At 52.6% G+C, this 14,045-nt stretch overlaps 1 protein-coding gene across 3 annotated transcripts; it reads left to right on the top strand.

Moving 5' to 3' along the window:
- Positions 1–5,383: 5,383 nt before the first annotated feature.
- Positions 5,384–13,670, top strand: Hap1 (huntingtin-associated protein 1). Of its 3 annotated transcripts, NM_177982.3 has the most exons (13): positions 5,434–5,846; positions 6,786–6,862; positions 7,189–7,305; positions 7,418–7,596; positions 7,742–7,841; positions 7,947–8,013; positions 9,250–9,380; positions 9,667–9,729; positions 10,011–10,145; positions 10,238–10,329; positions 11,434–11,816; positions 12,194–12,401; positions 12,532–13,670. In NM_177982.3, exons 1-12 carry the CDS (start codon positions 5,456–5,458, stop codon positions 12,346–12,348), a joined length of 1,890 nt encoding a protein of 629 aa, NP_817091.2. In that variant the 5' UTR covers positions 5,434–5,455; the 3' UTR covers positions 12,349–12,401; positions 12,532–13,670. The 3 variants fall into 3 exon arrangements, with proteins under 3 accessions (XP_063124884.1, NP_817091.2, NP_077047.2); XM_063268814.1 differs by having other exon boundaries at positions 5,384–5,846; positions 12,194–13,667; NM_024133.4 differs by having other exon boundaries at positions 11,434–13,670.
- Positions 13,671–14,045: the final 375 nt, after the last annotated feature.

Below are 14,045 nucleotides of genomic sequence, written 5' to 3'. Positions count from 1 at the left end.
ACCACATCAGTCTCCTCTGTGTCCAGAGGCAGTCCTTTGTCCTTCCTCCTGGATAATTTCCCCTTTCCCTTTTCCCTTGTTCTCTTCCGCTTCTCCGCCATCCTCTATCTTCTGTCTTTGTCGCTTATTCCCTGCCCTTTGTCCTCTGGGGCAGATAAATCTCTTCTGTGTTGAGAACTTGGTATTGAGGGTCCTGAGTGGATGCGTGTCCCTTCAGTCCTAGGCTAGGATGTTTTTGTTCTTCTATCTTCCTGCCTCTGCCTCTGGCGTGCTGGGATTGCTTACAGGTGCCTGCTACTGAGCTGAGCCTCTGGGCTTCCGTCCTTTGCTTCTGTTTGTAGCTCCGCCTGTCACATGATCCCTAAGACAGCAGAGATCTATTCTCTTTGTTCAATAATTGTGTCCTGAATGTCATAATGCTTAATAAATATTCGTTAGGGATGAATAATGATTGAAAGATAAGTTAGAGGCGTGAGATTAAAAGGGCATTGGAGCCCACAAAAACTAAGGTGGCTAACACTCCTGACCATAACAAAAGGCAAACTTTACATGTTCTTTTTTTTTTTTCTTTCTTTCTTTTTTTTTCGGAGCTGGGGACCGAACCCAGGGCCTTGCGCTCTACCACTGAGCTAAATCCCCAACCCCAACTTTACATGTTCTACCTTCTCTGTAGTGACCCTGGCCTGATTCAGTGCTCAACAGCTGGGCAGAACTGTCTTGGGGTTAGCTGGGTGTAATGGTGTATACTTTGTGGTGGTTTGAATGAGAACGTCTCCCAGTGGGCTCATATGTTTGAATACTTGCTCACAAATAGTTTGTGAACTGTTTGGAAAAGATTGGGAGGTGTGGCCTTGCTGGAGGAGTGTGTCATTGGGAGTGGGCTTTGAGGTTTCAAAAGCATATACCAGGTTCAGTCTCTCCTTTCTCTCTCTCTTTCCCCCTACACTTCCTCTCTCTCTCTCTCTCTCTCTCTCTCTCTCTCTCTCTCTCTCTCTCTCTCTGTATAAGAAGGTAAAGCTCTCGAAGCTCTAAGCGACTGTTCCAGTGCCATATCTATCTGCTTCCTGACATGATGATAATGGATTAAATTCTTTTTTTTAATGAGAGTTGCCTTGATCATGGTTTCTCTTCACAGCAATAGAACAGTAACTAAGACATACCTCTAATACCGGCACGAAAAAGACTGAGGCAGGAGAGTTTCGAGTTTGAGGCTAGCCTGCCTCACAGAGAATTCCAGGCCAGCCTGAGCTACATAGCAAGATCCTGATTTAAAAAGGGGGAGTCAGGAGGTTGAAGAGATGGATTAGTGGTTAAGATCACTTGTTGCTGGGGCTGGGGATTTAGCTCAGTGGTAGAGCGCTTACCTAGGAAGCGCAAGGCCCTGGGTTCGGTCCCTAGCTCCGAAAAAAAGAACAAAAAAAAAAAAAATCACTTGTTGCTCTTACAGAGGACCTGAGTTCAAGTCCCAGCATCCACAACCATCTGTAACTCTAGTTCCAGGGGATTCAACTTCCTCTTCTGGCTTCCCTGGGCACCAGGCATGCATATGGTACATGTGCATGCAAGTAAAACACTCATACACATAAAGCAAAAAGAATAAATCTTTTAAAAGGACAATGATGAATAGATAGATGGGAGACAGACAGACAGACAGGCAGGCAGGCAGGCAGGCAGGCAGACACTAAGGGAAAGGAAGGAAGAACTTGTAGGGTTGGGAGGGGCCTGAGTTCATCGGGGTGACATTTCTCTATTCCCTGGCTCCCCACTACCGTACAATCTGATCTGAGAGCACGGTCCTTTAGAGAAATGGGCAGATGGATCCCGACAGGGCCACTGGGCATGGGAAGGATGCAGGACTCAGAAGGAGTGTGGGAGCAAGTTTCAGCCACCAGTCAGGAATAAGAAGCCCTGGTCCCTAGGGAGGAAGGCTGTGGAGGGAGATAAGGAGTCTGAGTGTGCCTTGTGCAGTGGCAACAGCCCGCACCTGCGCTACAAAACGGCTCATGGGTGGATGCTTTTCCCCACCCTCAGAGAGCAGGTACTTTCTGTTTTTTCTTAATCATACCTCTTTGTGTCTTTCTGAGCACTGTGTGAACCCCATGCTTATCTGACTTGTTTTCCTGTTTATCTGTCTCCCCTCTAGACTCCAAATTCCAGGAGAACAGAGCTGGGGAGATGGCTCAGGGGGTTTGGAGTCCTTTCTGTCTAAGCATGAGGGCCTGAGTCTGGATCAGCAGTGCCCATGGGAAAAGCTGGTCGTGGCTGCAAGAGCCTGGAACCCTAGTGCTGGGGAATGGGGCTCAGAGAGCGAGCGAGAGAGTGAGAGAGCGAGAGAGCAAGACAGTGAGAAAGAGTGAGACAGCAGGAAAGTGAGAAAGAGAGAGAGAGTGAAAGAGAGCAGAGAGTGAGACAGTGAAAGAGATTGAGAGAGCGAGAAAGCAAGAGAGAAAGACAACGAGAAAGAGCGAGAGAGCAAGACAGAAATAGTGAGAAAGTGAGAGAGAGAGCAAAAGAGAGCGAGAGAGAGAGTGAGAGAGCAAGACAGCAAGACAGAGAGAAATAGTGAGAGAGAGAGAGAGAGCGAGCAAGACAGTGAGAGAGTGAGAGACAGTGAGAGAGTGAGAAAGAGCCAGAGAGCAAGAAATCAAGGAGAGAGAGAGAGAGAGAGAGAGAGAGAGAGAGAGAGAGAGAGAATATATTCCTGGGGTTTGCTGGCAAGCTCCAGGTCATTGAGACATCTGAGTCAAAGGAGTAAGGAGAAAAGCAAGAGAGGTTTCCTTTAACTTCTGGCCAGAGATGTACACATGTTGTACATGCATGTACACACACACATGCACAAGCCCACAAATTAGAATAGGTACTCAATATGTTTGTTGATGGAACGAATGAAAGGAAATGTGGTTTTCAGGGGAAGGGCTTTAAAGACACGTTCTCATGCAGCCCAAGGTCTCAAACTTGTACATAGTTCAGGTTGGCTTCAAATTTGCCATGGAGCCCAGGCTGACCTTGAATTCATGATCCTTCTGCTTCACTCCCAGGGGCTGAGATTGCAGATGTCCACTACCACATGTGGTCGAAAGACATATTGGAATGCCAGTGCCTCTCGACAGGGTACTGATGGAGGGGCATGTTGATTCTTTCTGGGTTGCCTCTATTGGTCTAGACTTTGTAGAAACCTGACCCCAAATGCGCTAGGAGCTTCTTTGCTACTCAACAACTTGAGAATCAGCCCTGTCTACAGCTCGGACAAGGATGATATGAGGAATTGGTGTCAGAGTTCTTCGGCTTAGGTAAATGTGTGGACAAAGGGCTGTGCAACGCATGCATGCCTGGTATGTATTCATTCAACAAATATATTGAGTACCTATTCTAATTTGTGCGTGTGCGTGCGTGTGTGTGCATGTGTGTGTGTGTGTGTGTGTGTGTGTGTGTGTGTGTATGTGTGTGTACAGTACCTGTACTTCTCTGGACAGAAGTTAGATAAAAGAATGTACCTGGACCAAGGCAGGTGGGTGTGTGGGATGTGTGTTGGGTGTAGGAAGAGATTGGCTAGCACAACAATCTGAGAAGAAAGGAGCAACACTCAGCTCGCAAAACAGACCATTGGAACAGAAGACAAACATTTGAAAAGCACTTAATTTTTCTTTTTTGAGATATTGTCTCGCCTTGTAGCCTTGGCTGACCTGGAACTTGCTGTATTTGAGGAGTATGTAAAGGGCAAATTCAAGCTGGGTGTGACTTGTAATTCCAGCTCAAGAAAGTCTAAGGCAGGAGAACTGAGGCCAGACTAGGCAACATAGTGAATTTTAAGCTAGCCTGGACTACAGTGATACCCTCTCTCAAAAACAAAACCAAACCGGGGGAGAGGGGTTTGGAGAGATGGCTCCGTGGCTGAGAACACAGGTTGCTTTGCTCTTTCAGGGTTCTTTTCCCAGTTCACAGCCACTCCAGTTCCAGGGGATCTGATGCCCTCTTCTGGCCTTTGTGGAAAACAGGCATGTAAGTGGTACACAGATACACAAGCAAGCAAAACACCAATATGCACAAGCAAAACTTTGTGTGTGTGTGTGTACACATACATACATATGTGTGAGTGTGTGTAAACTGTCTCTGCTGTGTAAACGTAAGGGACTGTATTTGAATCCCTAGTCTCCACATGAGCGTCTGGTATGGTGGCTCTTGTCTGTAAACCCAGGGGTTGAGTTAAGTGGGTGTCTGGGGGCTCCCTGGCCAGACGGTCTAGTCAAAGTGCTGAACTCCAGATTCCGTGAGAGACCTTGTCTCAAAAAAACGAGATGGCAAGGGCCAGACAACATCTGATGTTGACCGCCGACTTCTGCCCACAGACACGGACACATTCGTACACCACATACAAAATATATTAAAATGAAATATTTTCAAAAAGGTGAAATCAATAGGATTGGCAATTGGAGGATGGTGGAGGAGAAGGGAGAACATCAAGAACGATTTTGAGATCTGAGTCCATGAGTCACCATTTCCTTTTAGCCTGTCTCGCAGTCTAAAAGCATAGACATGGCTACTGCCCTCCCTAGCTCCCACCCCCCTCTCCCAGTTCATTCAGGACCGAGAGCAAGCTTCCAAAGCATCTATTTCTCTGGGGAGCCCACCGTCCATGAACTGAAGAGCATAGGTAAAGTCGTGAAGACCGACATTGATCCTTTCAGACCCCGGGATAACGGGTGTTTTGGTGTGTGTGTGTGTGTGTGTGTGTGTGTGTGTGTGTGTGTGTACACGGAGGTCTGGAAGAGTCGTCACAGAGAAACATTTAAGTAGGATCCCCTCCGAAGATGCTTGGACTATATATAGGCCTTGCGAATTAGGGTTGGAGATAAAAGAACGAGTGGTGAACGCAGTAAGATGGAAGGCGTCTAGGGGCGAGTGCGGGAGTGTGAGCTCGAGGACCTGTGGATGACACGCAACACGTTGAAAGCCATACCGGAGTTTGGATTTCTCGCTTAATCCACCTGGGAAGACACAGGCGTACTGCCTCGATTCTCAGGTCACCTCGGAATGTATTCAATGTTGTGTAGAACAACAGAGAAAGCCCCTGGAAGCTGGGGTGACGGGAGCGCGCGCGGGAGGGCTGGGAGGGGGGGGTTGTTTCTAGGCAGAAGCTACGGGTCCCTCTACTCAAGTCCAGGGAAGCCGCGGCTTTGGACAGAACCATTCTCAGAAGATGGAAGGGAAGAGAAACCCATCATCGTGAACTCGATCCCATGGAAAAAACTGGGCACTCTCTCATCTCTTTCTTTCTTCTTCATTCATTTACGTCCTATTCCGTCACCACTGGCTGCTTTCTCGTAGGATCCCGAGTCCTCAGCACCACTAATTGATCAACGGTCACCCCTAGCGCCACACGTGGTACAGCCCAGTGGCGCCCGCTCCGAGCACAGGTTATAAAGGCTCGGCTGCGACAGCGGACTGCAGAGTCAAGATGCGCCCGAAGGAGCAGGTGCAGAGCAGTGCCGGGGACGGGACGGGGTCGGGGGACCCAGCAACAGGCACCCCCACGACCCAGCCTGCAGCGGATCCCGCTCCGGAGCCCTCGGCAGAGCCCAAACCTGCTCCGGCGCAGGGAACCGGGTCCGGACAGAAATCAGGATCCCGAACCAAGACAGGAGGAAGCTTTTGTAGGTCCAGGATCCGTGGCGACTCGGACGCACCATGGACCCGCTACATATTCCAGGGGCCTTACGGTCCCCGGGCTACTGGCCTGGGCACTGGAAGGGCTGAGGGAATCTGGAAGACGCCAGCCGCGTACATCGGCCGAAGGCCCGGCGTGTCCGGCCCTGAGCGCGCGGCGTTTATTCGAGAGCTGCAGGAAGGTAAACTGAGTCTCGGGGATCCCACACTGGGCGTTATTAGGGCATCTCTAATAACCACCGACTCAGGCGCCCCGCCCCCTTGTGGCTCTCAGTCCCACCTTTCCACCACCCCTGCGAGACCACTGTCCGCCGTGCCTGTTTGGTTTCCCTTTCCCCATCTTTTCCTCTGTCTCAGGTTCCCCGATTATTGTAGGTGCGTCAGATCTAGGGCTGTCTTGCTCTCCCCGCCCCCCTCTTCGCGCCTGTTGCTGTGGCAGATCTGCGCACTCTCAATGCCCCCTCCCCGTCTACCGCAGTGCCAGCAGAGGGGCGGGGGTTGCGGGTGCGCTGCCGGGTGCGCTTTGAGCCTGCGCTAGCCCGCAGGACCAGCCAGCGTGGGTGGGTAGAGCGGGGGGCGGGGCGGGAGCCTTTGACACTGCTTGGCCGGAGGGGTCTGGGTCGCGCTTTCCTGAAGCAGGATTGAAGCGGGAGGAGTGGGCGGGGCACTGGCCTTCTGTCCCTCCTCTTCTGGGCGGGGCAATTTTAGGCTGAGGTGCCCGCTTCTGGTGCTGAAGAAGTAAGTCTACTTGGCCCTCCTGTCACATGCAACAGGTTTAGGATGGGTTACGTGCATCTGTTACGATCGAGGAGTCTCCAGTGAGCTGGCTAAGCTGCCGACTGAGTCAGGCATGATGAATCCAGTATTTCCCCTGACTTCTTATCTCGAGGGACCAGAGACCCAGGGGTCTTGAAAGTCTGGTTCCTGAGCCTGGAGGATGGTTTTGCCTTTACAGCACCCAGGCCCCTCCTGAGAAGGCAGGAGTGCTGAGATCCGGAGCTGTGAAGAGGGTGTTAGGGCCAGATAGAACGCAGTCTCACCACTTTTGTTGTGAGGGATGTAGGGGGCTGTGGGCAGCCTCGGCTCCTTTCCCTGATCCACTCAGGCCTTTCCTCCTGCAGCGCTGTGTCCTAATCCACTGCCCAGGAAGAAGATCACCGAAGATGATATCAAAGTGATGTTGTATTTGCTGGAAGAGGTGGGTACCGCCTTGCCTTCTTCACTCAGGCCAGCCCTCATTTTAGCTCTTCCCTACAGGACTTAGGGCTTTTGTCTGTTTTCTGCTTGCCTGGGTGCCAACTTGAGGGCCCCTTTCCTGAAAGGCACATAGATTTCAGAGGACCAAATCTGGGCTGATCTTTTTCCTCAGGATGAGAAACTGAGTCAGACCCCAGAGTTGGTTAATAGTCTTTGGTTTAGTACTTGGACGGCTGGGTGCTGGGGCAACTTTCTTCTTGTGGCTTAGCCCCTGCTCTCGCCCTCCTGTTTGGGAGAAGTATGGAATGGTTGGCTCTCCTTTTGCAGAAAGAACGGGACCTGAACACAGCCGCTCGCATCGGCCAGTCCCTGGTGAAACAGAATAGTGTTCTGATGGAGGAGAATAACAAGCTGGAAACCATGCTGGGCTCAGCCAGAGAGGAGGTATCTGGGCTCCTAAGGACCAAGAGGAGGGTTCGGCTTGTTCCCTCCCCCAACCAGCACCTGTTCTGCCCCTCCGTGCTCACCTTTCTGCGGCCCCTTTCTCCTGCCCTAGATTTTACATCTCCGGAAGCAGGTGAACCTGCGAGATGATCTCCTTCAGCTCTACTCGGACTCCGATGACGATGAGGAGGATGAAGAGGATGAGGAAGAGGAAGAGGGAGAAGAGGAGGAACGAGAAGGACAGAGGGACCAAGATCAGCAGCACGACCATCCCTATGGTGCCCCCAAGCCGTGCGTGTTCTGCCTTTGTGCCTCGGTTGTCCGTTTGTAAACGGGCATGGGCAGTTAGCCTGCTGGCATTGCCTCGTCTGGGGAAGCCTTGGGGGACTGGGATCCTCCACCCCTTACAGTCTGACTCTCATTGCCCCCTTGCCAGGCCCCCTAAGGCTGAGACGCTGCACCACTGCCCACAGCTGGAAGCCCTGAAGCAGAAGCTGAAACTGCTGGAAGAAGAGAACGACCATCTTCGAGAGGAGGTGAGGACAGGGAGGGGGCGTGCCCTTGGGCAGGGGAGGGTGACTGACGGCGGGGGTGGGGGGGGATGGTGGCGGCCTTACCCCTTCCTATTCCCCTTCCTCCAGGCCTCCCACCTTGACAACCTGGAAGACAAAGAACAGATGCTCATTCTGGAGTGTGTGGAACAGTTTTGTACGTGACACTGTAATCCGGGGAAAGGGCGCTGTCCCAAGAGCTGATAGGAAGAACTCAGGGTTTGGGGTCTGGAGATGCAGTCCTGGCTCCGGCACTTTGCCGCTGTGTTAGCACGGCCAAATTCCTCGGCTTCTCTGAATCTTCATCTTTACAATGAGGACTGATAACCCCGGCCTGCTCTTCATCCCCTCAGGGTTTATGAGGGTCAGGAGAAGCATCACCGTTGAGCATGGAGATGCACTGCACGCATGTAATCTCAGGGAGGGTCAGGTGTTGACGACTCTGGAGGGAAGGGGATGGGCGGGGAGAGCAGGTACTGAGGAAGTAAGATCGATGCAGAAGCTGCGGAGGTCATCATTAAAGTCTGTCTATTATTTGGGACAGTACAAGCAGGGAGGGTGGACAGGACAGTGAGGGGGGAGCCAGGAGCTGTCAGAGCCTGGGCATTTAGGGCCGGGGCAGTTCACAGTCACACATTGGGTCTGAACACCAACTTGGCCTTTGTCAGCCTCTGAGGGCCTCAAGCCTACCTGCTGAGGTGCAGATTCACAGGGGCAGCATTTAGCTTATGGTCTCTGTATCTCATCTCCGTCCTTCCTTCCCCGCAAGCCACAGCTGGCCAGTCTCCGTGTCTCTAGCCCCTGACACCTCATAATGTATGATGGGGTCTCTCTGCCCATCCAGGTCCTTTTTCCCACAGCCAGGATGAGTTTTCTGAAGCCAAATCGGGCTCCATCACTAATGTGACTAAAATTCCAAAATGGCTTCCCATCGGTCCAAGGATAACTTCAACCAGCCCCTTCCCCCACCACTGTGATCTGGTCCCTGCTCACTGCCCTGCCCCACCACCTCACTGCCCATACTCTGTGTCTCTTTCTCTATGTGGTGGGGCTTACAGAGCCAGTGGCTCCTTCCAGGACCCCTCCCAGACTTTGCAGCACTGAGTTGGTCAATGCTCCACCTGTGAGACCCTTTCCTCTGCTCCTCCCTTGACACTGGCTTCATCGTACCTCATACTATTTGGAATTACGAGTTCCCCTGTTTCTACTATGCTGGAACTTGGTGTGGACAAGGATCAGGTCTTACCAAGACATCCCCCAGTCCCCTGCTCTGTTTCAATAAGTGGTTCTTGAAGAAGAAGACCTGGGGGAAGAAGGTCAAAGGCCCTCAGGACCCCTGAGGGGTGTCGGATCCGTGGCTTAGAGCCTCCGCTGATCTGTGCTTGTCCTGTAGCTGAAGCCAGCCAGCAGATGGCAGAGCTATCCGAGGTGTTGGTGCTGAGGCTGGAAGGCTATGAGAGGCAGCAGAAGGAGATCACTCAGCTGCAGGCCGAGATCACCAAGCTACAACAGCGTTGTCAGTCTGTAAGCTGCTCAGCCAGGCCCAAAGCCCTTCCCTGTGTAGGCATCAGAGCTGGCAGAGATAACCAGCGAGCTATTCATCCAGCCCAGTCATGTCCCTAACCAAGTCCACACAGAGAGACTCCTACACGCTCCCAAAACCAGGCTGCATGACCCCCCACTTTAAGACTCCCATCCCTGTGACTTCCTAGGGGGACTGTCAGAGACTCTGATGAGGGAAGACTGTTCGGGTAGGAGGTACCAGAGTGGGAGGCCTTGGGGCCATCTCACACTTTACGGTTTCTTCCAGTATGGGGCCCAGACGGAGAAACTGCAGCAGCAGCTGGCCTCAGAGAAGGGAGTCCACCCAGAGGTGAGGTTCCATGGTTCCCAGATCTGGAAGGCAGGTCCCTGGGGACTACTTGGCTCTCCAGAGAAGACAAGCAACTTCCAGGAAGAGCTTTTCTGCCTTCCACCCTCACTGGCCTATGGCCCAGCAGATATCTGCTTATTTGAGGCCTGAATGGGGTAGAGATCAGGATCTTGTCCAGGGTCACCCAGAATCGCACTGTTTGGGTCTGGAACTGGGGTCTTTGCCTGTGCCTAAAGCAAGGGCAAGCAGAGTACCTGACTGGAAACCCCTGATCCTGACAGAGCCTGCGAGCTGGCTCCCACATGCAGGATTATGGAAGCAGGCCTCGTGAACGCCAGGAGGATGGGAAGAGCCATCGTCAGCGTTCCTCAATGCCTGCAGGTTCTGTCACCCACTATGGATACAGTGTGCCTCTGGTGAGGGTGCTCTTTTACCTCAGTGTGTCCCGTGTTTCAGCCCTGCTTTTTCTGTGAGTGTGGGGGTGGAATGTGTCCCCTCTTTGCTGTAGGATGCACTTCCAAGTTTCCCAGAGACACTGGCGGAGGAGCTCCGGACATCCCTGAGGAAGTTCATCACTGACCCTGCGTATTTCATGGAGAGGTGAGGAACTGGGATCCTCAGGCTTGCTCTGTTCAGCCATGCTCACTTAGGTTCACCCAGTGCCAACCTTCTCTGAGTGGAACATGGTTGACACAAATGTTCGGACCTCCATTGCTTTTCCTGGCCTCCTTATCCTGCCTCACTCACACTACCTGGCTCTGGCTTTTTTCCTTCCTTCCTTCCTTCCTTCCTTCCTTCCTTCCTTCCTTCCTTCCCTCCTCTTCCTCCTCTTCCTCTTCCTCTTCATCCTCTTCCTCCTCCTCTTCCTCCTCCTCCTCTTCCTCCTCCTCTTCTTTTTTGAGATCGGGTTTCTCTGCGTAGCTCTGGCTGTCCTAGAACTCACTCTGTAGATCAGGCTGGCCCTGAACTTAGAGATCTGCTTTCCTCTGCCTTCCCAGGACTGGGGCCACCATGCCTGGCTCCCTGTGACTTTTCAATATGTTTATGCCCCAGGGAATTTGCAGTTTGAGCCCCCTTAGTACACCCAAGGTCCTGTTCTCCGTTTAGGATTTAGTGAGATGGTTATGGGGAAGACATCAGACCTGGGGTAACCTGACTAAGAGATTCCCGACATCTGTCTTCACAGCCACTTGTTGTGGGTTCTGTGTTTGGAAAACTCTGGGAAATCTGTGTTCTTGGGGGAGCTCATCTGCTCGGTATTTTGGTCACGGCTGTGCCCTCTCCCTTCAGGCCTCACCTTTTCTTCACCTTTCTTTTCTTCACCTGACTATGATCTGAGAGGTGAACAGCCCAGCCATTAAAATACCCGATACCCAATCCCCGTTTAGCTCCTTTGTGTCCTTTTGGGCAAGTCATTTGACCCATCCAAGCCTTACTATAATGGATTTATTTCTATGACAACTGCTCTGGGATGAAATATCCCAGTTGCTCGTCTCCAGACAGGGAAGTGGAGAAGAAGGAACCTCTTTGGTGTCCATAACCCTCATTCCTCCTGCTGGGGGCAGGCATGGCTGGGTTTTGGAAGTCTCAAAAATGATCCTCTCTCCCCTCACTCCTAGCTGGGGCAGCCGAGGGGGACTGTCAGGGTCTGTGGAGTAGAGTGGGGTGGCACGTGAGGAAAGACGTCACTGTCTCCTTGCCTAGATGTGACACTCGCTGCAGAGAGGAACGAAAGAAGGAGCAGGGGACAATGCCACCCCCACCGGTGCAAGATCTCAAGCCGCCTGAAGATTTCGAGGCTCCAGAGGAGCTGGTTCCTGAGGAGGAGCTGGGGGCCATAGAAGAGGTGGGGACAGCTGAGGATGGGCCGGCAGAAGAGACAGAGCAGGCATCTGAGGAGACCGAGGCCTGGGAGGAGGTGGAACCGGAGGTGGACGAGGCCACAAGGATGAATGTGGTGGTCTCTGCCCTGGAGGCCAGCGGCCTGGGCCCTTCACACCTGGACATGAAGTATGTCCTCCAGCAACTGTCCAACTGGCAGGACGCCCATTCTAAGCGGCAGCAGAAGCAGAAGGTGGTCCCGAAAGGTGAGTGTTCCCGCAGAGGACACCCTCCTGCCAGTGGGACAAGCTACCGATCATCAACCCTATGAGAGGTGAGAGTAGGTGAGACCCCCCACCCCCAAGGGCTCACTTACCTCACCTTGGTCCCACTCGGTGTGCTGATTTGCATGGACTTTGCATACTATTTGCATAGTATTTACATACTTGCCTCCAGTCCCCCTTGGCTAGAACTGCTGCCTCAGTGTTTATTTATGCAAAATTTGCTTACAAGTCCAGCTATCCATCCACCTTCTTCCTGGGGGGGCTGAACTGGGAATCAGGGTTGGACTATACACTCCTTTGTACCTCAACTTCCTGTCTCTGCCCATCCTCTCCCTATCCCCAATTCCTCTACCCTCAAGACTCCCCAGCCCCGCAGCAGCAAACAAACATGGGGGGCGGGATCGTGGAGCAGCAGCCCATAGTGCCGACCCAGGACTCTCAGAGGCTGGAGGAGGACAGGGCCACTCACTCTCCCAGTGCCAGGGAGGAAGAGGGGCCTTCTGGGGCCACCTAGGCCTGGAACGAAGGCCTCTGCCAGCAAAGGCCACAGTTGGACCAATCCCCCGGGTGAGTGTGGGGCTCCCGCAGGGTGGTAGGGGCGGGTCAGGGTCTCCTCTGCCTATCTGGAAACCCCAGTTCCTAGGAGATGCTGTCCGTGAAATCAGATGATTTAGCATTGGATCTCTTTCTGTGTTAGCTCCTTTCGTCTTCTGGCCCTGTGGGTGGGTGGATGTGATTGTGCACCATTTATTAGAAGAGGAATCTGAAGTTCAGAGATCTGAGATGACTTGGCCAAGGTCATACAGCTAGGAGCAGATCTGAGCCGGTGTCTCTTGAGGACTGAAACCCTGGCCTGGTCTCACTGCCGTCCACACCTCCTCCTGCTCCCGTCCTTGAGCTCCACCTGAAGCTTTGGCAGCCTCCCTCATGTCGGTCTGTTGCCATTTTTGGGGGGCACCAGTGAGTGGAACATCACTGGCTGCAGCACAGTCAGATCATGCAGGTTGTAAGCTGAGTCAGCACACCCGTGGCTGACCACGGGAGACCGGGAGACCTGAGTAACGGCTAGCGGTGGCTTTCTGTTGTCTCCTGACCCGGCTGACTGGGTTTGAGGGTGATCTGTCTCCCGGTTCACCCCCTTCTCTTCCTGGCTTTGCTGTTTCTCAGCAGCCTGAAGAAGACCCTCAGACAGCTCGAGACCCCTCCTTCCACTGCCTGGCCAAGTCCGACCCTTCCTTGCTTTCCTCTGAGACAGGACCCCCACCCCCATGTCTGTCAGCAGTTCTCCCTCTGTCTTGATAGATCTTTCCCCTCTTGTAGGACAGGCTGAAAGAACCCCAGTCCCTCATTCTGAAACTGGGGCCAAAGCTGTGCCTGCTGGAGCCCCAGGGGGTGGAAGCAACCTGTGGGTAGATTGGTTGGTTACCAGACCCAGCTCTGAGATGGTGTGGGTGCGCACATCCCTAGGGTAGGCAGTTATTGGGGGGACCCTTTCTATCCCTTGAACCTCTCACGTAAAGGGACTTCCCCAGTCCTGGTTGGCTTTTGGAACCTGGTCCTTCTTGCTGTTTTTTACCCTTCCCCGTTTCTATTACTGCGTGTAACGTAAAGTGTATCTGAGTGAGGGTGGTGGGAACCCTCTGTCCAGTGCTGTCTCTGTCTCCTATGGCCTGTGAGTTTCCTTCTAGAGTTCTACTCTTCTCCACCTCTTTGCTCATACAGAGCTGTGGCCTTGGCGCCTGCCCTGCTTCTGCAGTGCTTCATTGTCTCGTAGCTTGTCAGCTTTTGTATTGATGTATGTGCCAATGTGGGAAATAAAGACCTTGTGAGATACCTGCCCTGTCTCAGTTGTGTTCCTTAGGGAAGGCGATGTGTGTGCGTGCATGTGTGTGTGTGTGTGTGTGTGTGTGTCTGTGTATGAGTGTATGAGTGTGTATGCCTGTGTATGAGTGTGTGTGTATGAGTGTGTGTGTATGGGTGTCAGTGTGTGTGTATGAGTGTGTGTGCCTGTATATGAGTGTGTGTATGTGAGGGTGTGTATGAGTGTGTGTGAGTGTGTATGTATGTGTGCCTGTGTATGTGTATATGTGTGAGTATGTGTGCCAATGTGTGTGTGTGTGCCTGTGTATGTGTGTATGTGTGAGTATGTGTGCCAGTGTGTGTGTGTGTGCCTGTGTATGTGTGTATGTGTGAGTATGTGTGCCAGTGTGT

The sequence above is a fragment of the Rattus norvegicus genome, chromosome 10, assembly GCF_036323735.1.
Source record: "Rattus norvegicus strain BN/NHsdMcwi chromosome 10, GRCr8, whole genome shotgun sequence".
Classification (NCBI taxonomy): Eukaryota; Metazoa; Chordata; class Mammalia; order Rodentia; family Muridae; genus Rattus; species Rattus norvegicus.
The sequence above is the reverse complement of the archived record's forward strand: the minus strand, read 5'-3'. Positions and strand labels throughout refer to the sequence as shown.